Below are 25,602 nucleotides of genomic sequence, written 5' to 3' on the forward strand. Positions count from 1 at the left end.
GGAATCTCCCGAGATACCGTCTCGTAGTCCCAAAAGTAAATATGCGAGGAGATCTCCCGAGGTACCGCCTCGTAGTCTTAAAAGTAAATGTATAGGGAGAACTCCCGAGGAACCGCCTCGTAGTCTCAAAAGTAAATGTGCAGGGAGAACTCCCGAGGAACTGCCTCGTAGTCTCAAAAGTAAATATGTAGGGAGAACTCCCAAGGAACCGCGCCGTAGTCTCAAAAGTAAATATGCAGGGAGAACTCCCGAGGAACCACCTCGTAATCTCAAAAGTAAATATACAGGGAGAACTCCTGAGGAACTACCTCGTAGTCTCAAAAGTAAACACACAGCTCAACCGGTAAATACCATAGTTAACAGCATGAATTCTACAGTTAAGACTGATAAAGAACAAGGAAAAAAATAGGAAATCAACTAAGCATGCTTCACAGTTCAAATAAGCAGTTAAAGCACGTAGACATGCGATATTATATTAAACAGGATAACTACGCATATTGGAGTAGCTCAATTAAGAATGAAAATAGATTAATACTCATTTAAGCGGTATAACTCAAATTAAAGGAAAAACAGGTTGCTACTCAGTAAAATAAATCGGGTTTTTCAACAAATAGCTCATGTACGTACTCGTCACCTCACTTACACAGCGCTCACATATCACAACAGTACCAAATCCTATGGGGATTTCTCCCACACAAATTTAGGCAAGCCACTTACCTCAAACCTAGCTCAATCAATCGGTAACAATGCCTTTTCCACGAATATCCGACTTCGGATGGCCCAAATATAGCCAAAAATAAATACATATCATAAATACAACTATAATAGACTAATCTAATTAATGAAATCAAGACTTTAACAAAAATTCAAAAATCTATCCTAAAGAGTCTACCTGGGCCCACTTCTTGGAAATCGTATAAAAGTTACAAAATACGAACACCCACTCGACCACGAGTTCACCCATACCAAAATTTCCAAAATCCGACGCCAAATCGCCACTCAATTCCTCAAATCAACTCACCAAATCCCTAACATCCAACTCCCAATTTCCACCTTAAATACACCCTAACTAGGTGGAAAAATAAATGGGGAAGCAAGATTATTGATCAAAAATAAGCACAAGGGACTTACCTCAAGAAATCTCTTGAAAATGATCTAACAAATCTCCCTAAACCGAGTTTGCAAAGTCCAAAATAACAAAAATCACGAAATCCTTCGGTTTTAAACACTGCCCAGGCATTTTCGCACTTGCGGAGCCTGGACTCGCACATGAGCGTGCGCTTGTATGGAAAAATGATCGCTTCTGTGCAAACCACTTATTTCCCTCTGCCTCAGCACCTGCGATGAAGGGGCCGCACCTGTGCGTGCGCGCCTGCGGAATCCTGTCCGCTTCTGCGGTCTCACTTCGCACCTGCAGTCAGCCTTGCGCGTCTGCGGGCATCGCAGATGCGGCCTTTTCCACGCACCTGCGATCCCTGACCAATCTACCCAACTCCACTTCTGCGCCATATTGCTCACACCTGCGGGCATCCTTGTGCAGGTGCGATTACACCAGAACCAGCCCAGCTCCAGAAAATCTTCCAAGCCCAAAAATGATCTGATAACCATCCGAAACTCACCCGAGGCCCCCGGGACCTCAACCAAACATACCAACAAGTTCTACAACACTATACAAACTTAGTTGAGCCTTTAAATCACATCAAACAACGCTAAAAATACGAATTACACCTCGATTCAAGCCTAATGAACTTCAAAGTTTCGAACTTCTACAACCGATGCCGAAACGTATCAAACCAAGTTCGATTGACCTCAAATTTTGCACACAAGTCATATTCGACACTACGGACCTACTCCAACTTCCGGAATCGGAATCCGACCCCGATATCAAAAGGCCCACCACCGGTCAAACTTTCCAAAAATTTAACTTTCGTCATTTCAAGCCTAATTTAGCTACATACCTCCAATTCACATTCCGGACACCCTCCTAAGTCCAAAATCACCCAACGGAGCTAACGGAATTGACAAAACTCCATTTTGGAGTCATCTTCACACAGTTCCAACTACGGTCAAAATCCTAAGACTTAAGCTTCCATTTTGGGGACTAAGTGTCCCAATTTACTACGAAACCACAACAACAACCTCCCGATAAGTGACATAAGCAGAAAAAGGTATGGGGAAAGCAGTAAACAGGGGATCGAGGCTAATACACTCAAAACCACCGGCCGGATCGTTACAATATTACCGACCGATAATGCACAAAACCATCAATGGCTGGTTTAAATGCCCAGAACACATACATGTGTTCTGGTATTCCCGGACTCCGCTCAAGCTTCCATTCAACAACAGTCCCGGGGTAAAGGTAGAGATGCAAAGGACTTATCCTAGTTACCATAAATAATTTCAAAAGCATGTTTGCGCCCGAGAAATGCCTTTCTTTTGGTAATGGTACACCCATATACCTGGTGGATAGATGTTATACACTCTTTGATCTTGTACCTTATGGACGCTTCAATGTGTGGAATCAAGACAAGAGAAATCAAGTCAACATTCAAGTTAAAATGATTCCCATTGAATGTGTCCATTTCACAATTGTGGGTGCCAATGTATTTACCCACAACCCACATATTTGCTTTCAGCTTCCTCGCACACAACATCCAATTACAACCCGTAAACGATCTTCGACAAATAACCTTGTATATATCCGGAGATGACTCATGAACCATGATCTCACGACACTCTTTTATGTTGTACATTTCATCGCCCTGCTTAGGCGTACTTTATCAGCAAAAAGCATGCCCTTTGACAACACCGTTTCTCTAGATTCATCCCACATTGCTGTTCGAAATTCATCAAGATCCCTTGTGAGGGTATCCACATCTGGCATACTTAGAAAATGATCAAGGTAGGGAATCTCTATTGAATGAAACGACATGTGGGACTCGTACACTCTTGGTCTAACGGGAGGTGGAGCATGCTCCCTCGTCAAATCAGGTTCAACATTCTCTTCCTCCTCATCATCACACTCATCAGGGAAGGGTGTATCATCTCCAGACTCATCAACATTGTTGTCATAATCACTATTCTCTTTCTCACTCTGCGCATCTGCCAGATCCCAATTAAATATGTCGTCTTCGGATAATTGAGTAAGGACAGGACCTTCAAGTTGCTCGTTTTCACTGCACAACCATAAAATAATGAGTTTCTCAAATTGATCCAAACTTTACATATAACTTTATCACTTCACTTACAAATCATAACGTGTTGATATCCCATGATGGACATTATCTTGTTGATGATGACTCCCGGATAGACCGCCATGATCCAACATACCAAAACTAGGCATATTCCAACTGGGCGTTGATTCATAACTTGTAAAATTCATATCTGGCCGGTACCCCCGTGGAATATATGAGTGTTAATACAAATTCATTACATAAAAATAAATATCGTAACACAAAGGAAAATTGAAGTTTACCACTCGGCTTGTGGATAATGTAAACTAGGGGAGAAATTATTTCTTCACTCCTCATTCGCCCGTGGAGATAAGTTTAGATCAAGCCAAACTCTTTCACCTGGAACCTGTTCGGCTAAACCTGCTCCAAAATAACCACCCGACGATTGAGGGATATCCCTACTTTGCGCAACCTCATTATTGCGAACGTCTTCAGCCTTGACGTATATTTCCAACATTTTTATTACAAGAAATTCTTGGTATTCATCCGGAGTCCTCAAAAAATCCCTTAAAGTTTCATCGTCTTCGATATTAAACTCAGCATAACAAGCAACCCCTTGCGGAGTGACAGAATACGAATATCTTCCGGTTACTTTAATATTAACCGAACGTTTGCTTATACTCATTTTTTTTTACATAACAACGATACCAATGTATTGTACTCCATTATAAGTGGCAACTTAACATGACACTGTGGAGAATAACTATAGTGTAATGGGTTATTATCCACCACAACCTCACCCCCCTCCCCCCAATATAATGAAACCCTAATTTTTCGCTCTTTAGACATGATGACAAAATGCAAAATAACTTAACGAACAAATATTTCGAAAAACTTGAAAGATTCTAAATGGATGTTTACAAAATCCTCTTGAAACTCTTTAAATAAGGAAAAAATTGATGTATAGCGCCTTAACTTTGCGCGCTATACCCAGTTGAATTATTGGTCTGTCACTTAAGTTCAGAAGATTGGCAGTAGGCCCAACTTTTACGTATAGCGCGGTATTTCACCGCGTTATACCTCGTTGGCGTGTCAGTTAATACCAGAAGAATTATTAGTGGCCTCAGAGTTCAAGTATAGCGCGATATTTCTCCACGCTATACCTTAACGGACAAACGTTCCGTTAAGGTATAGCGCGGTGAAATACCGCGCTATATATATTATGGTCCCCAATTTTCTTTTCCACATATTTTGGTTTTTTGAATCTAAAAGAACCACATTTTGGTTCTGTACTCTCTGAATCACTGCTTAATCGTGTCACAACTCACAAGTCTCTCTACAGTCTGGTCACGATCTAGCTTGCTGCTCACATTTCGTCAACATCCCTTGTTTGCTATATGCGGATGACATTGTGTATTTAGTACGAAAGAAATTATTTTCTGAAAAAATATTTTTTAATTTTTTATATTTGGTTGGCTCAAATTATTTTTGGAAAACTTTTTTCTCGTGAACTTATTTTGCTCTAACTTCATTTTCCTCATAAGATGAGGGTTCAGAGTTCATAGAGGAAAAATATTTTTCAAAACTCTTTTTCAACCTTCCTCACTCTATTCCCCACCCACACCCCACCTTTCATCCAACCAACCCCCACCCCTACTCTACACCCACGCCAACCCCCACCCCTATTCCCCTCCTACCCATTGCATCTCACATATTGTTTGCCTAAATTATATATTTGCTAAAAATTATTTTCTACTAACTAACCAAACGCTAAAAAATATTTTTCGGAAAAAGTTTTTTACTCACTAACCAAGCATTAGAATAGAAGTAATAAAATCACTCATTTTCTAGGTGGACGTTTGGACATAAAAGTTGTGAAATTTTGGAAAAAAGTAAAAAAAAAAAATTCAAGTTGAAAATGGTATTTGAAAATTAGAATTGTGTTTGGACATGAATACAATTTGAAGCTATTTTTGAATTTTTGTGAGTGAGCGGTTTGAAGTGAAAATTTTGAAAAGATAGTTTTTTAGAGTTTTTTAAATTTCGAAATTCAATTTCAAGTGAAATTTGAATTTTTATGGCCAAACACCGATTCCGGAAAAAGGTTTAAAAAATTTCGAAAAAAAAGGAATCTTTTTGATGGCCAAACGGGCCATAGGAAACCATTTTCCAAGGAATAATACCAAACACACCCTTACTTGATTGGGTAATATTGAGTGACGGAAATGGGGAAAATTGTATTCAAGTCTTCCTAATTCTTAGTTCGCCGTTATTATAGAGTTGCTTTAATCGGTGAAATGACACTTTGAATCTCCTTCAGAAAATGGCTTCATTGACCTTTCTCAAATTGATTCCAGAACGCAAGCGCAACCAAACACTCACAGCTAATGCTCACTTAAAGAAAATCAACCCATTAATCCACTTTCCTCATTTCTTCCCCAAAATCTCTCTTCACAACCATAACTCACATTTCCAACTTTGCTTCTCGCAACGTTCACATACAGCTCACGACTTCTTCGACAACACCTATTCTTTTGTGACAAAAGGTTTCTTTCTTTTAACGTTTTCATTTACACTTGTTTCCCTTCGCATCATTTCAACAATTCTTGTTCCTGAGTTTCCTCAAAGATGGACCCGACTCATTGCATTCTCTAAACGAGCTGAGTTGGAGCTGATGTGTAGTTGTCCTCAGCATTTGATTCAAGCTGTGGTTGCCTATGAGGATAGACGCTTCTTTCACCATTTTGGGGTCGATCCGGTTGGCGTTGCTCGTGCTGTTTTGTCGCTCTCGTCTCTTGGTGGTGGCAGCACCATTACCCAACAGGTACTCAAGTACGCAGATGGGTTGTTTGTTGTTATGCCTCAACGAATCTTTATATGAGTTGGTTATTCGTAATTTTGTATACTTTTCGGCATTGTTCCTCTGTCATTACGGCCCACAGGAAACCAGATGAGCAGGCCCAAAGCCCACACATGAACAGGCGAATGGATCACTTTTGGGCGTTGACGCCAAAAATATAACTGAGTGTCCCTTTTTCAAACTACCATTTATATTTAGTCCCATTTTTTAAAACCTTGGCAAATTATGACCTCCCCTTCATATTTCATAACCATAAGTTTTACTGTAAGTTTTAACCCAGGTTCACTGAGAAGTTGTGGAAGAGTTATAAAATGTTTTTAACCAATTCGGAGGGTTTCACTTTCACCTACGTTTACCGAGAATTTTAAACCCGATGATCTAAATCACTCAAGTTCACTGGGAACTTTAGGCCCAATGTCGGAAGTTGTAGAAGAACTTTAAGAAATGTATAACCAAAATTTAGACCAAATGGTAACGTAAATTTCCCATTCTTCTGATTGTGTAGCCTTACAGGTTATATTTGCAAAATATTTTAAAACAGGGACAAAGTATAAACAGTGGCCCCAAAAGAAGCTATTTGTGCACTTCAACCTCTGCTTTCTTCTTTAATTATTTTATATTGGGATTAAGGCCTAAAGCTGGAAAATTAATTTACTTTTATCATGGGGATGACTCTCTCAATTTGGATTAGATATTTTAGTGGGGGTGTTTTTAACCCTTTACATCCTAAATTGTAGAAGTAGGATGGTCTATGTGTATGGTAGAGTATTTTAGACAATAAATGGGCTGTCAGTGGGAAAGGTGTATGATGGGTGTCAATAAATACTTAATTTTGGTAACAGTTGCTGTCAACTCAACTATCTCCAATAAAATAAAGATTGAACCATAACTCCATTGCTACTACAAGTGGTCTTCCGTCGGAAGGATTACATGTTGCACTTTCTCTTCTTTCTTTATAGTTGTAGGAAAACCACTACTCTTTTTAATTAATCAAAAAATGGGTAGTGTCACCTCAACTGAATATAGAATTCAAAGTAAATGATGCTTTTTGTTTGAATAGTGGCTTTAGAAAATATTTTATGAGGTCATGGTTCATGAATGTTCAATATACTTACCATTTATAACCATGAATTCAGGCGATCATGCCAGATAGACGCTGCAAATGTTATATTTTACATCCTCAGTTGTTGCTATCACCTAATGTGACACATATCTCTACTTGGTCACCAATCATTATCAAGCTGGTGTAAACAGAGTTAATTCAGTAGTCAACTTTAAACAATAGAGGGAAGTATGAAAAAGCAAATGCAGAAAGTAATAGTAGACCAATTCCAGCCGCATCTATACAATTTCCAGCCAAGCTGTTTTTGTTCTTTCTTTCATCATTACTCTATATGGAGTCCATCTTATTCTTTCTCATTGTATCTTTGTCCATTAGTCCTGTCTTTGGATTTACCTTGACAGAATTTGTCTATCCCAACTTTACTGCTTCCAATCTCCAATTTATCGATAGCACTGGAAGTTTCTTGTTTTCTCGCAATGGAACGTTCAAAGCTGCTATCTTCAATCCCGGTTCTGAACAAGTTAAGTTTTATTTGTGTGTTATCCATGTGGAATCCAATACCATTATCTGGTCAGCAAATGGTGATTCACCTGTTTCGAATTCAGGAGTTATGATGTTGACTAAGAATGGTATCAACATTACTGAAAAAGATGGCAGCTTTAAATGGTCAACTCCACCATTAAAGTCAGCAGTATACGCGATGCAGCTAACTGAGGCTGGAAATCTCCTTCTTCTTGATCAGTTTAACGGGACACTTTGGGAAAGCTTTAATCATCCGACAGATACAATTGTTATTGGACAGAAGTTGCCTGTTGGCGTGATGCTTTCTAGTGCAATGTCAGGTGATGACTTGTCAAAGGGTCATTACAGGCTTTCTTTGACTGATTCTGATGCTATTTTACAGTGGCAAGGTCTGACATACTGGAAGTTGTCCATGGAGACCAAATCTTATACTAATTCAAATTATGAAGTGGAATACATGGCTGTCAATCAGACAGGTCTGTATCTTTTTGGTCAAAATGGTTCTGTAGTTGTGATAATGGTGAACTTGTTAAAATCCACTTTTCGAATTGCCAAGTTGGATGATTCAGGCCAGTTTATCATTAGTAGTTTTGATGGCGCTGACATTAAACGGGATTTTGTTGCGCCAGTAGATGGGTGTAGAGTACCTTATGTTTGTGGAGGGCTTGGTGTATGCACCTCCGATGTGTTATCAGATAATCCTATATGTTCCTGTCCTGCTAATTTCAATCTTAGATCACATAATTCAACCAGCTGTGTCCCTACTGACAGTTCTTATTCTTTGCCAGTTTCTTGTAATTCCACCAACTATAGCAGTCCATCAAATTCTTTCTCTGCGTCATACATAAGACTTGGCTTCGGTGTGGACTACTTCACTACTGATTTTACCATGCCCTTCAGGTATGGGGTAAATCTATCCATGTGTCAAAATCTCTGCTCAGTAGACTGTTCATGCTTGGGGATATTCTATGCAAACTCATCTGGTTCTTGTTATAAACTTGAAGACGAATTAGGGTCAATTATGGTAAGGACAAGTAATAATAATCTGTTGGGATTTGTTAAGATCTTGGTTGGAGCTTCAACAACCTTTGGGGATAATAATAATTTTGATCAGGAAACTGTAAGCTTTCCTTTAGTTGCAACAGTGCTCTTACCTTTCACTGGAGTCTTCCTTCTGATGGCACTGGGTTTCATATTGTGGAGAAGATCTCGACCAGAACAATTAGGGAAGATAAAATCAAAAATAAGCCAACCTAATTCTCCTTCTTCAGAGGACCTGGATGCCTTTTCCATCCCAGGATTACCTGTAAGGTTCGAGTACAAAGAGCTTGAGGCTGCAACTGATAATTTCAAGATTCAGATTGGGACAGGAGGCTTTGGTGCTGTATATAAGGGTGTGCTCCCTGACAAAACTCTTGTTGCAGTAAAAAAGATAATAAATTTGGGCATCCAAGGACAGAGAGATTTTTGCACTGAGATTGCGGTCATTGGCAGTATTCACCATATAAACTTGGTCAAGTTGAAAGGTTTCTGTGCTCAAGAGAGACAACGCCTATTGGTTTATGAATATATGAACCGTGGATCGCTTGATCGCACTCTGTTTGGTAATGGACCTGTCCTGGAATGGCAAGAACGGGTTGAGATAGCTCTAGGTTCTGCTCGTGGACTTGCATACTTGCACAATGGCTGTGAACAAAAGATCGTCCACTGTGATGTAAAGCCAGAGAACATTCTCTTGCATGATAACTTTCAGGCAAAAATATCTGATTTTGGCCTCTCCAAGCTTCTAAATCATGAACAGTCCAGTCTATTCACAACAATGAGGGGAACTCGTGGCTACCTTGCTCCTGAATGGCTCACAAGTTCTGCAATCTCAGAAAAAACTGACATCTACAGCTTTGGAATGGTACTCCTTGAAATTGTAAGTGGAAGGAAAAACTGCTCTAAAAGAACACAAAGTCACAGCCTTGATGATACAGCCACTGGAGATCACTCATCATCTTCATCTGCACAGGGACTTGTGTATTTCCCTTTATTTGCATTAGAGATGCACGAGCAAGGAAGGTACCTTGAACTTGCTGACCCAAAACTTGAAGGGCGGGTCAGTGGTGGAGATATCGAGAAGTTCGTGCGGGTTGCATTGTGCTGTGTCCATGAGGAACCAGCTCTCAGGCCAACTATGGTTAGTGTGGTTGGCATGTTGGAAGGCGAGATACCACTGACTGAGCCAAGAATGGAATCTCTAAACTTTTTACGTTTCTACGGGCGACGTTTTGCTGAGGCATCAACCGTGGAAGAAGCTGGAGGCCAGATTGATGTCATGTTATATCCTCAAGCAAATACTTCTCATACAACCTCTAGGAGCATCTCTAATGCATGCTTCTCTTATATTTCGTCCCAACAGATCTCGGGTCCAAGATAGAGTCTAGCTGGTGCTACTTGATTTTATAGAAGTGGAGTGCAGATAATCTGTAAATTGTTGTCCAAATGTATATTAGGTTACTCATAAAGAAACATGAATATTGAATTTCTACCCAAAAGGGAATGCATTCCATTCTTAACTCTTGGTTCAAGCTTGTTTAGATACAGCAAACGGATAAGGGTTTGATTTGCCTCTCTACTATCATAAATAGGCCTTATTTACCCTCCGTTTAAATTTTTTATCAAAACTATCCTTACCGTTATACATTAGGTTCATATTTACCCCTTACATGTTAAAACGGGTTATATTTGTCCTTCGTTATACTTTAGGATCATATTTACCCCTCTACTCTTCAAAATCATATTTATCTCTCTACTCTTCAAAAAGGGTTACATTTGCCCTTCGTTATACTATCCTTCCGACTGGTCCTATCTGAATCTCATATGGTGCACTCGTTGGAAATCCAACCAAAGGAATCAAATGTGATTTTTACAGCATCCGTGATTTAACATGATTGCTTATGCTCACGAAGTAATATGTGACAACATCTTGCTGAAATTTCAGCCTAAAGATGTGGCCAATTATAATGCCTTTTTAAGGTTCAGACGGCTGCTAGCTTTTCCTTTTCTACTTCAGCCTTTATTATTAGTCAAGAATTCAGAGTTTAAGTTCAGTTTGTCCAGATCACCTTTGCACCATTACTAAAGTTTTCTTTATGTGGCAAATACCTCATCCTGTCTACCCACGCTATTTAAATACTAGACATTAGCAATTCCCATATCTACTTGTTTTCTTTTCCAAACTATAAATTCCTTTTTGGTCTTGGATACAGGCTAAAAGTAGTATTAAGCACCAGTCTGATGAGTGAGAACATATTGGAAGTTTCATTATAGCATAAAACTGATTCTTTGTTTGCCTCTCACATCAGTATCTCTGATACTTTAAATATATATTAATAATCAATCTTAAGTTTCTGCTTCTCTACTTAGAAAACGATGTTGTCTACCACAATAAATTGTTCTTAATTCCCATTATTTACCTGCCATTTAGTTCTATTTATTGGAAGGGCAAGGGTGTGACTTTCTGTGTGTGCTATTAGACTCTTTTTCAGGTAAGTCGTTTATTTCTGCTTATTCATTGTAAACTTCTTACCTGTGGCAGCTTGTCAAAAACTCATTCTTGAAGAATGAACGCACATTCTTGAGGAAGATTGTTGAGATGATTCTGGCTTTAGCACTAGAGGGAAAAATCTCAAAAATGGAAATCTTGAGTGCTTATTTGTGTAAGGTCAAGCACCTCTTCATTCGTTGCTATCTTAACTTCATTCATAAATTACTTCAGGGACTGGAAAATAAATGCATTTTGCTTTTGTTTCTTTCTTCAGATTAATTTATTTTTTCTTAATTCGTTTACGGTCGGTTGTGGCTTGGGATGAGAAAAAACTGAGGAATGCAAAATGACCTTTCTTGGTAAATACATCGACTAAATGAGATGGATACAAATATCATGTTTGTCCCCCCATGACATGTCCTGTAATCTATTTTGGTTTTCTTATTGTTATGCGTGAAAATTTAACAGAGCCTATGACAAACCAGATATATTGGGGACATGGCATTTATGGTATTCAATCTGCATCAAAATTTTATTTTGGGAAGCATATATCTTTTCTTAGCTTGGGGGAATGTGCTATGCTTGCAGCAATGATACCAGCGCCAGAACTCCGGTCACCGTTCAGGGATTCTAGCAGGTTTTGTAGCTCATATAACTTTGTTACTTACTTTTTCCTTGGCGAACATAGCTTCTTCTGGTCCTGACTGCTTCTGCTGTTCTAATGGGGTACTTCTGCATTTTATTTCTTGTCTGAAAATATAAAACCTTGGTGTGATGTCCTTAGAGGAAAGACCTTCCAAGCTAGAGTGCTGAAAAGGATGGTGGAATTTGGATTTCTTGATGTCGAGATGGCAGGCATTGCTGTAAAACAACCTCTCATATTGAATTCTGGATGCCCAGATCATTCAGATGGGTTGTTGGTTATATCGACTTCCTCTCGAGAGGTAAATACAATTTTTTTTAATCCCAGTCTTATTTCAATTCTGATCTGAAATTTTGAGTCAGTTGGTGTGTTTTTCCTAGTAAGAGTGGGTTGTTCTAGTGGTGAGCACCCTCCACTCCCAACCAAGAGGTTGTGAGTTCGAGTCACCCCAAGAGCAAGGTGGGGAGTTCTTGGAGGGAGGGAGCCGAGGGTCTATCGGAAACAACCTCTCTACCCTAAGGTAGGGGTAAGGTCTGCGTACACACGATCCTCCCCAGACCCCACTAGTGGGATTATACTGGATTGTTGTTGTTGGTGTGTTTTTCCTCCTCACAACTCAATGAGAAGAAGCAGCTTTGCCAAATCCATACAACATCAAAGTTATTCAGTTACATCCATTAATTGAGTTTGTTATCATGATCATTTTTACTCTTTTAGGCACCCTGAGAAAAGCTTTTAAACATTTAAACTTATCAAATTGGCCCAGGAATTAATACCCACATCTAGCGTTGACTACTCCAAAGACAAGTTCTTCAAGCAAGTCTGCTGGTTGATCGAGCTAGCTTCTGATTTTCTTTGTCTTGTTTATGGTGAATTTATCATATAGCATTCAGGTATGAACACAAAGTGCGACAGAGGTTTATTCTCAACCATCAAGAGAATATGGGATTGGGAAACAGAAAGCAAGATATGGGAAGTGAAAGAGGACATGGAGAGATGGGCAACTGGTGTAAAACGATTGGGAAGCATCAATGGTTCCAAGTCCAAATCAAAAGAAACTTCTTTTCATGATCAGACGTAAGAGATCTCTTCCAACGTTCTATATGAATTGTAGAAATGGTTGATGAGTTTCAGATTTGATTATCTCATGCTAGTTGGTTAAAGTACTTGTGTGTGGCAGTGATTTTTCATAGATGCATTAGAGAGAAACAAAACAAAGTTAACTGTTACTTTTGGTCGTCAAGATATAAAAGTTCATTCCTATCTAAAAGAACTTGATTACCAAAACATGTAAAACTGAATGTTTTGGCCATAAAGTTTGTTTGTACTTTGTAGTAAGTGCTTTCGGGTATTTATCAAACACTGTAAAAGTACTTCCAAATGTTAGTACAGGCACCCTAAGTACTCTCTGCAAAGCGATTTGCTTATTTCTTGGTGATTAAGCTTATTGAATGAAATAGGGTCTTTGTAGATTGATAATAGTGAGTCTTACCACAAATGTGATGGCAGGTGTGAGGCCAGGAAAAGGGGACCATTAGCTCATGACATCATATGAATTGATGCAATGACACTATCCATAAAGATAATTCGAAGACTTTGGAAGGAATTCCAAAATGGTCCTAGAAGAATTAAGAGTCAGGCCTTTTGATAGCCAAAGATCCCAATAGAGGGACTTTGAATACAAGTTCCTATATGAAAATGCTCTCTAACTTCTGAAATGTGTTGCATTCATTGCTTTGCTTAGAGCTTCCCCCCACCCGTAGCACTAAACTATTCCAAGCCTTGCCTCACCCCATTGCCATGCCCAGTTAATTGACTATTATGTCTTTCATAAATGGGCATGATCATATTAGATCTCAAACCAATCTATTGAACAAGGATAGCTCTCAGTGGAGTCAGGAGCCAACCAAGCTTTTGAATCTCTGAAGGCTGTTGTAACCGCAGTGCCAGCAGTGTTGACCCTCCCTGTTTTCTCTCAAGAGTTCGTTTAGAGACCGAGGGATGCTTCTGGAAAATAGAAAGGAAATTGTTGCTGCCTTGATCCAGAAAGGAGATGTCATTGCCTAGTTCAGCAGAAGGAAGCCTTATTAGTGTGTTAGAAAGGGCTACTACCTATCGTTGCAGATGCGCAAAGCTGGAGAATAGGAAGACACTCTATCATGAAGACTAAACACAACCGCCTAAAATATCTCCTTGATATATAGTCAATTCAAACATCAACGCGGACAATGCAACAATGGCCATTAAGACTGACTTTCACTTCACAGTTGACTGTAAAATATCATTCTTTCATCATTTGATGCTTCTTTTCAGCTGACATAAATGTAGTTGAGGTTTCTTAGATTTGCCAGTGGGATTTGTAGCACCAAGCATTTGATGAAGGAAAGACATGTTATTTTTAGGTTGATCACTAGGCACAAGCATTTAGCAATCAAGAATTTGTCGTATGCCTGTATCTACCTATTCAAGGTTGAAGGTCTAACATTAGATGTGCAATAACAAGTCGCCCTTATCAATGTCTGGCATGAGTTGTATTACAATGTTTCAAATTGGTCAAACAAATAGCCGAGGATAAGCAACTTAATTTCTCGCATTGAGGGTCATTTAACTTATAGATTAGTTACGTGAAGATTCTAATGTATGAATTATTATATGGTAAGCAATATTATAAGTAAAGGATTAGCGTACCGAGTAATAATGTAGGAATCGCCAATGTACATGAATTGTTATGGTGCAACAATTGTCAACTTTAAATGAATCACCGTATATTATTGATTATTCCGACGTAAGACATATGATGATATATCTTCGGAACTGGTTCTCTGATATCACAAAATGGTTTGATCCTATTACAAAAAGAAAGTACGCTATATGGATGTTACTTAATTTTCAAAACAATCAGGTTTGTGTGACCCAATAAAGAACATCTTGAGTCATCAATTAGAAGAGCATGCGTCAAAGTGATTTTTATCTCTAAATACTCTTATTCAAGTATTTCTCGTATACTTGTATATCCTATATTCTATCTCGTATAAAATAATACATATTCCCATAAAAGTTACTTGATATTGTTAATGCAGCTCACTGAGTTTCATGATGCAAATCAAATATCGAAAAATGGTCAAATATATCGTTGTACTTTTGAAAATAGTTTAAGAATATCTCCCGTTATACTATTTGGTTATTTGAGTCCCTACCGTTATACTATGGTTCAACAATACCCCTCAATTGGATGGACCGTCACATTGGCTTCCCTAAATTAAAATGGCCCAACCATTGTTTTCCCCCGATTCATTTAGCTATTAACCTGTACCCGACCCAACTCCCCCCTCCCCCCCCCAAACCAAAAAAAAAAAAACAACCTAAAAGTAAAAAACTCTATTTCACCTCTCAACCAGAGGTGAAATTCGGGTGTATGTCTGCTGCTTAGATTATCCTGAAAGCATGTGTGTGAGACTTGGAGATCTGCTCCCAAAATTTTCACACCAAGACAGGAGTTGCTTAAATTATTTTACCCGATTCTTTTTTGTTTCTTTTCCTGTTTTGTCATAGCTTAATGGTAAGGAGGAGAGGTGACCCATGAGAAAGTATGGTGATCTTATTTACCCGCAAAACGATACAGTTAAATATGTTACGGGGTTTATATACAAGCGAATTTATTTGATCCAAAAAATGATAGAAAGACAAGATTAATATTAAGATTAGCAATTGAAATTGAAGAAGATAACGAGTCTGGCTCCGAACGCAGTGTCTCCAAGAGCAAAAGTGAAAATAATGATAAAAGGCAAATAAAGTAGTTAAATTAAGAGCAAAAGTAGTAAAATAAAACTTTTATATGCAAAAATTTTTGTGTCCTACAATGGCTGTTGAGCCTGCTATTTATATCTTTACCTAGGGAAATAAGATCCTAGGATCAAGCTCCTCTTCAATAATAATAAAAGAGTCATTGATGAACAAGTAACGGCATGCCATGGATGCAAATATTCTCTGCAGCGGTCGCTCATTTAGTGTTAGTGAATATTCCCTTATTGAATGCTACCCAATGGCAAACCCTTGAGCTTCTCCCGTCGACTACTCTCCCTTCGGAGTCTATCCGGTACCAGCCACACTCATTGTATCATTATTGGTTGTTCCCCGACTCGTCCTTTGCCTATCTTCAGTTTTCACGTGTCATATTACCATTTGACCATCTGCTATCAACTAATTTTACCCCATACAGATAGTCCCCCTACTTTTTGGTGACATAACTTAGTGTTACCGGGAAATAGGTGAAGATTCCTTTCTTGGCGAAAAAGTTTCTGAACAGTCTCTGACGCTTGAAAGGACGCACGTCTTCTCGCATTTAATACTCCGAACACGTGTTGCCCCTCGATTCAGCAAATATTTTTGTCAGTTTTCGAGGTAATCATGACCATGATTTTTGCTGTCTATAACTTCTCTGCTACTCACCATTTTTACTTCTCCACTTTCATAATTTTCATAAGCATTTCTTCCTCTCTGCATCTGCTTAGAAACTTTTCCATCTCCTTTAACTTTCTCAGCAAGAAATTATCCTTTACAAACCTTATACCATCATGTCTTCATACACTGCTTCCCTCGGTAATGTTGCCGGTCTTTTCTACGGCAGAGGCCCGAAGAAAAACAAAAATCAGGAGGTTGACGTTGAGTCTTATCCTTCCACTGTTAGCACAATCATACCTCTTCAATTCAACAAGGCGAACGACCTTCAAGAGAAGACTTCTTCTGCATCTTCTCGAACTTGGCCAGTTAGTAGGTATCCCTCCTCCATTCGCCCTTCTAGTATTCCCACTATGAAGGAGGACTGCAACTACCCAAATATTGAGATCCTTGCCCTAGACATGGTAGAGCGAGTTACCTACTCTAAGGAGGGTTTTGCATATGTTTATACGTATCCCTTCACATTGGGTCCGTACTCTTTGGGATAGAGTGAAGGACTCGACCCAATAATTTTGAAATTCTGCCACCGATATCAGGTCTGCTTAGCACAAGCGGGCCCATCTATATGGCAGGCGGTGGCTTGCCTTCGTCAGTTGTGCACGGAGACCGGAAAAACCCTAACTCTTTCACACATAATGAACCTTTACTCTCTTAAGGTTTTCCGTGGGGGAGTACTAAACCTCAGTAATCATGGCCACCATACTCTCCTCGCCAGCGTAGATGATGACAACGATCGTGGATGGATGGAACGATTCATCGTCATTGCTACCAGGGACATCAACCCGGCCACAACTCCAACTTTTTCTGAGTCGTGGAATCGCTTTTGTAAGTTTTCGCTCATTCACTTCCTTCCTTTTGTGAAAATATTATTTCCCGTTGTTGCTGATTTTCATGTTTCTTTTGTTTCAGTTACCCGATGGGAACCATCAAGGGTTCAAGGCCTAGACCAGTGGATTCAGAAAATTTTGAAAATCACGACTCCAGAATCCCGTCGGTGGAAGAAAATGGCCCCCAAATACGGGTGGAAGGCCAAGCACCTTGGTAAGTCAAAACACCATTCCTTTTACCCTTGCTCGAACATAAGAAATCTTTATGAACAAACTGCTAACTCTATGTTTTGGTCTGATGCAGGACTTTCGAGGGGCTCTGTCATCTGCCCCGAGGTCGACGCCTTAGTTGACACCGATGAGGCCAGGAGGGTGTTGGAAAATTCCCTTGAGAGCTCGCGGATCTGATAGAGCCACCGGTGAAGATGCCTCCTCTTAGAGTCCCCACCCCGAGAACAAGAAATCGAAGAGAAGACACACCTCCTCGGCTGGGGCTCAAGAGAAGAGAGCAAGGAAAATTCCATCCAAGCCGGCCACAGTGGTCCTCGTTGATGAGGGGAAGCCAGTGATGAAGAGGCTTCCCTTTTAAGGAGAAAAGGATCTTCATCAGCTCAACCGGGGGAGCTTCGAAATCGGATATCAGATGAAGTTGAGGCCCTTTGGAGTGAAATGGGCTTGGTCGAGAATGTTGATTCTCGCTTCCCGGCCTCGATTGTTATTTCCGGTCAGAGGAGTTCGGATCCTAAGCCTCTCCTGCCCCCAACCATTGAACAAATAACAAACAACACTTCCTCTGCCATAACTGATTCTTCTCCTTCTACCCCTATAGCTTTACGTCCATCGACACTAGCTGCTCCTTCGCCAATAGCAACTGCCTCTACTCTACCGGTATCAGCTGATTGAGAAAGAGGTTCTTCTCCTCCTCGGTCTCCTGACCACGGGAACTTGGGGTATGATTATTCAGCCCCTTCCCCAGATCCTCAAGGGAGGAGAAGTGCCAGTCTTTCTGTTTTAAAAGAGTGTCATATTTTATCCAAGCCGGTGGAGCTTGTGAATTATTTGAAGCCACTGGTTTCGGAGAAAGATTGGAAGGAAATGAACTCCCTTTCTGAGGAATGCCTGATAAACAACAGCATGCATAGTGCAGCACAGGTATTCTACTAGTTTTCCTCCATCTCTTTATTTTTTTTATATGTATACGCTGCAATGATAGCTTTAATTCTAATTTCTTCTTTCTAGGCCAACCTCCTTGTTTCTGAGGGCTTTCAAAGGTTGATCCTTGATAAACAAGGGCTTGCTTCCGAGCGGGATCAACTTTTGGGTGAGAAGAACCACTTGATACGCGTCTCCCGGTGCTGGAGGCAAAATCTGTAGAGATGGATGAGCTTGAGGCTCGGTTGCAGCAGAGCGTACAAGATAGAATGGCCTATAGCCAAGAAGCTGCTCAATTACATGAAAAGATTCAGGAAACTAAGGCTAAGTAGGACGAACTTCACGATGCTTCCATCGCTGCCGCCGAGCGCGAGTCTGCCTTCGAGGAGAAAATGAATAACTTGAAGGCCAACTTATACTCCAAATCTGAGGAAGCCAATGCTGCCGAGGAGAAGAGGGCCCAGATGTAAGAGAGGCTTAAGAGGGCCATGGACCAAAACCGTCTTCACTCAACTACAAATGTTGAGCTCGACGCCCGCCTTAGCGCCAAGAAGTCTAAAAGAGAAGAGCTCCAGTCCAAAATCAATAAAATTCAGGCCAAACTCCAAGATCAAGAGGATTGCATCGTCTTCGAGAAGTCCTATGCCATATATCATATGAACAGGAATACCTTGGAAGAGGCCAAAGCGGGCATCGCCAACATAGACTATTGCATTGCCTAGGCCCGGGAACTGGAGTATCTGCTTGCCAAAATCTTCCTGTTTGGCCCGCTGCGACTGACTTTTGGAGTACTGGTTTCGATTACTTAGAAACTAAAAGGGAGACTAAAGAAGATGAAGGTCCTGAACCGGTAGTGAACCCGCCTTGCTCTACCGGGGGAAATGTAAATCCATCTCTCCTTTCGGGTTCTGGCGGCAATGAAGTATAACTTTTTTTTTGTTTGTATTTTGTAATAATTCCAAACCCTTCACCGAGTTTGGCACTTGATAAATAAATAAAGATTTTTTTACTTGAATTTTGTGCAAAAATATTCCATTTATGTTTAGTCGATTAAAGCTTCAGATATATTTTTTTATCTGATAGCTTTTGATTGCGGGCATAAACTCTTCCGGAACCTACCTTTTACTATGAGCGTTTCATAAGAGAGGACCATTATATTTACGGTGCTCTTGAAAAGGACATCTCCTGTTCATTCCGATACAAGCATTTGAAGTTTTTGTTAACTTTGAAACGATAAAATTAACTCATCATTTGAGAAATAAGATAAAAATAAAAGGACTTTATTTGATTCCCTCTATTTTAAAAGTACACAGGTCATTCATTTGCTTAAATAAATAAAATTTCCAATACATGTGGCTAACTTTTATAACTTATTTCTACGGGGACTAGTCATGTAGTCCCCGGTCTTGATGAAATATTGATCCCAATTCTCGCAGGTCCTGATTTTCGTGTCACTCCTGGTGCTGTATCAGATATTATCCCCCCCTCCCCAGTGTTCGAATGCGAATTCGAACACTGGAAGTCCTACTTTACCCGTGGAAATAACTTGTGAATGGTTAAGTAATCCTTTTTTAGTTATGGAAGGCAAAGCTTTCCATCAAACTAAATATTATTTAACCATCCACATAGCCGTTCACCATCAATGTGAAAATTTTGTGCCTTGATATTTAAAGGTATTGCCCTTGCCGATGATGCATCCTTCATAGTATGCTTTCCGCCGCTGCCTCGTTAAAAACCTTGCCAGAAAAATCCGATTGGGACAAAAACTGGACGAATGAAAAAAGAATGCAGCATATACTTTCGGTATTGGTAGGATCCATCAGCAATAATACCTTTTGAGGTGAGTCACATTCCAATTGCTGGGTAATTTGACTCCATCTTGATTTTTCAACTCATACGACCCTTTACCGGTGATAGCTGAAACTCGGTAAGGACCTTCCCATGTTGGTCCCAGTTTCCCAGCATTGACTTTTCGGGTGCTCTGAGTCACCATTTTCAAAACCAAGTCTCCTAACTTGAAGTAACAGAAATTGGCCCCGCGATTATAATATCCTTCCATCATTTGCTATTTAGCCATATGCTCACATATACCAAGTCCCTGTGTTCGTCGGGAAAGTCCAGCCTCACCAGCAACGCCTTCCACCGGTATCAAAGCTTCTACACCATACACGAGAGATAAAGATATTTCTCCCGTACTCGACTTCGACATTGTCCGGTATGCCCATAGCACACCTAGTAGCTCATCGGGCGATTTGCCCTTAGCATCTTCTAACTTCTTTTTAAGGTTCTGAATAATTACCTTGTTGGTTAATTCTGCCTGTCCGTTAGCACTTGGATGGTACGGTGAAGATGTAATTCTCTTGATTTTCAATCTTTCCAAAAATTTTGTGGCTTTTGAACCTATGAAGTGCGGTGCATTGTCACAAACAATTTCCTTCAGTATTCCGAATTGGTAGATTATGTGGTCCCATATGAAGTCGACTACTTCACGTTTACCGATCTTTTGGTAAGGAGCTGCTTCAACCCATTTAGTGAAATAGTCAGTTAAAACTAAAAGAAATCTTACCTTTCCGGGACCTGGTAGTAGAGGACCAACTATATAATCCCCTATTTCATGAATGGCCACAGGGACAACACCAAATGCATAAGTTCTGCTGGTTGGTTCACCAACTGTGCATAGCGTTGACATTTATCACACTTCTAAATGAACTCTTTTGTGTCCTGTTCCATCCGAGGCCAATAGTAACCTGCCCTAATCAACTTTAGAACTAATGAGTCTGCACCAGAATGGTAACTGCAAACTCCTTCGTGGACCTCCCTCATCACGTAGTCCTCCTCCGAGGCCCCCAGACACTGGGCCAATGGTCCTTGGTATGACCTTCGGTGTAACTCCCATCTATGAGGCGGTAATGAGATGCTTTGGTCCGTAATGTCCGAGACGCCTTCGGATCTTTGGGTAATTTACCATGCCGAAGATACTCGACGAACTCGTTCCTCCAGTCCCAGACTAAGTTTGTTGAATTGACTTTGTAGTAACCGTCCACATCTAACACCGAATGTATAAGTTCGATGACAATATCAGAGTTAGATCCTTTCATCTCCATGGATTATCCCAAATTAGCCAACGCATCTGCCTCCACATTTTCTTCCCTCGGAATATGGATAATCGACCATTCTTTGAATCGCGCAAGCAACGCCTGAACCTTGTTCAAATACTGCTGCATGCGTTCTTCCTTTGTGTCAAAACTTCCATACACTTTGTTTACTACCAGCTGGGAGTCACATTTTATTTCAATGACCTCGGAGCCTAGTCCCCGAGCTAGTTCGAGTCTTGCAACCAAAGACTCATACTCGGCTTCATTGTTAGTTAACAGAACAGTTTTAACGGCCTGCCTCAAGGTTTCCCCCAAAGGCGTGATTAGAACTACCCGAGACCGGATCCCTTTACATTGAAAGCTCTATCCTTAAATAAGGTCCAAACTCCCGATGCCATTTCCAACACCAGCACTACTTCCTTAGCAGCCAAGGGCATTAACCCGCGACTAAAGTAGGCCACAAAATTGGCCAAAACTTGCGACTTGATTATAGTCCTGGTTTGTACTCGATGTCGAATTCACTAATTTTGCCTGCCCATTTAGCCAAACAGTCTGGCAATTCAGGCTTGTGAAGGAAATTCCTCAAAGGAAAGGTTGTCACAACGGCTATCAGGTGGCACTGAAAATAAGCCTAAGATTTCGAGAGGCGATTACAAGAGCTAAGGCCAGCTTTTCGAGGTGCAGATAGCGAGTCTCCGCTTCAGAAAGTATTTTACTAACATAATAAATAAAAAAATTGTGTACCTTCTTCCTCTCGGACCAAAACGACACTTACCGCTACCTCCGAGACCGCTAGATATATAAACAACTGTTCATCTTTACCCGATTTTGACAGTAACGGGGAGTTGGACAGGTACCGCTGTCTTTAAGTGTGTTGGAATTCCGGAGTCTATGAGAAATCATTCTTCATTTTCAGAAGCAAAAAGAAGTGGTGGCACTTTTCTAAGGATCTTTAGATGAATCTTCTTAGAGCCTTCAACCTCCTGGTTAGCCTCTGTACTTCCTTCACACTTGTTAATTGGTCCGAAATATTCTTTATAGTTTTTATTTTATCAGGATTTACCCCGATCCCTCTTTTCGAGACCAGGAACCCTAAGAACTTACCGGAACCAACCTTGAACACACATTTCTCTGAGATAAGTTTCATGTTATGCTTTCTCAGAATGTTGAAAGTCTCTTGGAGGTGTTTCAAATGATCCCCTGTATTCAAAGACTTGACTAACATGTCATCAATGTATACTTCCATTGTCTTACATATCTGACCCTCAAACATTTTATTAACGAGCCTATGATAAAGGGCTCCGGTGTTCTTGATCCCAAAAGGCATCACATTATAGCAATATGTGCTAAAGTTTGTTATAAAAGAAGTTTTTTCCTGATCCTACGGATTCATCTTAATTTGATTGTACCCAGAGTAAGCATCAAGAAAAATTATTAGCTCGTGTCCGGCCGTCGCATCAATCATTTGATCAATGTTTGGTAGTGGAAACAAGTCTTTAAGGTACGCCTTATTTAGATCTTTATAGTCTACGCACATCCTAAATTTGTTATACTTTTTGGGTACTACAACTACGTTGCCTAACCATTCCAGATACTTTACCTCCCGGATTGAACCGATATTGAGTAGTCGGGTTACCTCTTCTTTAACAAACTTGTTCCTGATATTGGCTATCGAGAGTTTCTTCTGTCTTACTGGTGGGAAATTTGGATCCAGACTTAGCTTGTGGACCGCTACCTCTAATGGGAGACTTGTCATATCCGAGTGTGACCATGCAACGCAGTCAATGTTAGTTTTAAGAAAATTTATAAATTCTAACCTATGCTCGGGATTTAATTCTATCCCTAGATGAAACTTCCTTTCCAAAAACACTTCGAATAAGACAACTTGCTCAAGTTCCACTGCGGTCGACTTGGTCGTATCCGTATCCTCTGGTACTGTCACGACCCAAATCCGCGTGATCGGCACCCGACACACTATCCGACCCGAGCGAACCAACCCATATGATGCAACCAAACCATATGCATGAAAAACCAATTTAACTGCGGAAGCTCTTTGAAAATTTTATATATTTTCAAGTTAAACCATGGAATAATTTTCCAATTCAAAATCATACCTGGAGCCTCTCATAATCATAGCAATGAGAGTAAGTAAAGTAAATATCTTTTCATGTATGTCGCGTACAATCCCATTACTATAATTTTTCACAACTATCTATGGAGCCTTTATACCCAGGAATAGAACTAAACACTTAGGCTAATGCCCGACTAACATAAATTAAGAAATAACATAATAGCTACCACAAAGTGGGAGTGGTGCCTTGCCATATACCTCAGAAAGAGAGTCATCCTAGCCATGTCTGTATGTCACGTACTGTACCTCATCCCGAAACATGTAAAGTAAGTGGGGCCCTGGAGGGGGGGACCCTAAGGGTTGAGTACAACACTGCGGTACTCAATAAGTATCATAGACTCTCTCTAACTCACGTTCCTGGGACAAAATTTTACAAAAACTATGCAACCAATATTGGACATAAAGTGATAAACAATTATATAAAGCACGCTCTTTATCATTTTAGATAAAAGACAAGTGAAATGTAAGCCATACTATAAAGTTTTAGAACATTTCTATCAACCCAAGATTTAATAGAAATCATATAAAACCATTTCAATCTCATTAAATTATTGAAATCATTTTCGGCTCATTAGGACTAAACATAAGAAAGTCCCTTTTTACCTTTCACCGGGAGTACTATACTGACACCGACATAATAAACAACTACTAGGTGATCGACCTAGTAACAAGTATTTGACCCTATTTGTCTGGGCGGCTTCCCATAGTGCCAAACGAGTCGACTTAACCTCATTACTTTATGTAACGATCATTTTCCCTCTCAATTGGGGACTTTATTCCACAAACCTCGGCTTAGCCTTGGAATGTGTCCTTACACCGGCACGTGTAGTTCCATGGTAATGAACTCGACATTCGAACCAATCTCGGTGGTTTCCACTAGTAACTCCCAAAATATTTGATATTTCAAAAATAGATTCATAGCATAATTGCCTCAAAGGATCTATTTTTATCAAATCATGATTTTCATAGTCAATCCAAATCATTTGAATAAAATCAAATGAATAAATCTTTTCATGTTAAAACCTTTAGCAATTAACATAAACCTTAAGATACAACAAGTGCTTCCTTTGGTGAAATTTTAAAAGATAATCTTTTTCATGAAAGCATATATTTAGCAGTCAAGCATTTTATATTCTTATCAACAAATAAGTTTTAATAAAACTTATAAGAATTTCTTTAAGTGTTATTTTGCCAACAAATTTTGAAAACAAGACTTTTATAAAATCTCATGACACTTCATAAGAAACAATTTAGAAACACATGGTGACATCTTTCCCGCTTGTCCCCACACATGTGGATGCACATTTACAAACCAACTTACGTAATAACTCAACTATGATTTTAGAGAAATCCCTCAAGAAAAGTAAGTATTAATCAACTTACCTCAATCTTCAAGCTCCGAAAATACTATAATGTTCCAATTGATTAAAATGTCCAAATATCAACAACAATTCAATACCTACCATTAGATATCCCAACTACATTAAAACAAATATGAAAAGATCCATAAATACCCATTTAGGCTTCACAATTCGGCAACAAGCTTTCAACCATCCCAAATTATCTAATAGGCTCATCCATTAGCCTATTCAATTCAATTCAATTCTTATCATTTAATACTCATTTGGAGTCATTAATAATACTATATTAATTACCCTACATCATCAAGTCACTATTTATTGCCTTCTCCAACAAAAGTCTAGGTTCAAGAATATCCATTTCAAGAACTAGTATTGTATCTTATCCAAATGGTGATTCCCAATTAAATTCGTGCAACAATTAAGTTATCAAGTCTATTGGAATCATTAGAAACTCATGACATATGTATTTATATCAATTCATCACTATTCATCTTCTTCTTTACCCAAAAATGGCATTCTCAAGACCCACCCTTAGGGTTCATACAACATCCTATTATAACTTCAAATAAAACTCATAATCATGCTACACATACTCCAATATGACATATATATATATATATATATATATATATATATATATATATATATATATATATATATATATAAAGCTTAAGTGAAGGGATGACCTCTTGGTGGAAGAATCTAACTTTTTCTCTTTTTGGTGTTCTTGAATATTCAACTCATTTCCTATGGATTTGATCCATAATAATGTTAGTGTTATCACT

General features: G+C 39.5%; 2 protein-coding genes across 4 annotated transcripts; both read left to right on the forward strand.

The window, feature by feature from the left end:
• The first annotated feature begins 5,859 nt into the window (after positions 1-5,859).
• LOC104095305 (G-type lectin S-receptor-like serine/threonine-protein kinase At5g35370) lies at positions 5,860-10,179 on the forward strand. 2 transcript variants are annotated; one of them, XM_070199862.1, is made up of 2 exons: positions 5,860-5,997; positions 7,498-10,179. In XM_070199862.1, exon 2 carries the CDS (start codon positions 7,707-7,709, stop codon positions 10,038-10,040), a length of 2,334 nt encoding a protein of 777 aa, XP_070055963.1. In that variant the 5' UTR covers positions 5,860-5,997; positions 7,498-7,706; the 3' UTR covers positions 10,041-10,179. The 2 variants fall into 2 exon arrangements, with proteins under 2 accessions (XP_070055963.1, XP_033511761.2); XM_033655870.2 differs by having other exon boundaries at positions 5,861-5,997; positions 7,170-10,179.
• Positions 10,180-11,198: 1,019 nt separating this feature from the next.
• LOC104095306 (uncharacterized) lies at positions 11,199-14,309 on the forward strand. 2 transcript variants are annotated; one of them, XM_070199863.1, is made up of 5 exons: positions 11,199-11,327; positions 11,619-11,787; positions 11,935-12,094; positions 12,680-12,870; positions 13,647-14,309. In XM_070199863.1, exons 2-5 carry the CDS (start codon positions 11,624-11,626, stop codon positions 13,717-13,719), a joined length of 588 nt encoding a protein of 195 aa, XP_070055964.1. In that variant the 5' UTR covers positions 11,199-11,327; positions 11,619-11,623; the 3' UTR covers positions 13,720-14,309. The 2 variants fall into 2 exon arrangements, with proteins under 2 accessions (XP_070055964.1, XP_070055965.1); XM_070199864.1 differs by having other exon boundaries at positions 11,202-11,322; positions 11,636-11,787.
• Positions 14,310-25,602: the final 11,293 nt, after the last annotated feature.

Source organism: Nicotiana tomentosiformis, chromosome 4 (assembly GCF_000390325.3).
Source record: "Nicotiana tomentosiformis chromosome 4, ASM39032v3, whole genome shotgun sequence".
Taxonomy (NCBI): domain Eukaryota; kingdom Viridiplantae; phylum Streptophyta; class Magnoliopsida; order Solanales; family Solanaceae; genus Nicotiana; species Nicotiana tomentosiformis.

What these genes read in the sequence shown, in the direction of transcription:
- LOC104095305 (XM_033655870.2), top strand. Translation starts at nt 7,428, where the DNA reads ATGGAGTCCATCTTATTCTTTCTCATTGTATCTTTGTCCATTAGTCCT.
- LOC104095306 (XM_070199863.1), top strand. Translation starts at nt 11,624, where the DNA reads ATGACAAACCAGATATATTGGGGACATGGCATTTATGGTATTCAATCT. An exon ending in CCGTTCAGGGATTCTAGCAG is followed by an intron (nt 11,788 to 11,934) that starts GTTTTGTAGCTC and finishes TGATGTCCTTAG; the next exon opens with AGGAAAGACCTTCCAAGCTA. An exon ending in TATCGACTTCCTCTCGAGAG is followed by an intron (nt 12,095 to 12,679) that starts GTAAATACAATT and finishes TTTATCATATAG; the next exon opens with CATTCAGGTATGAACACAAA.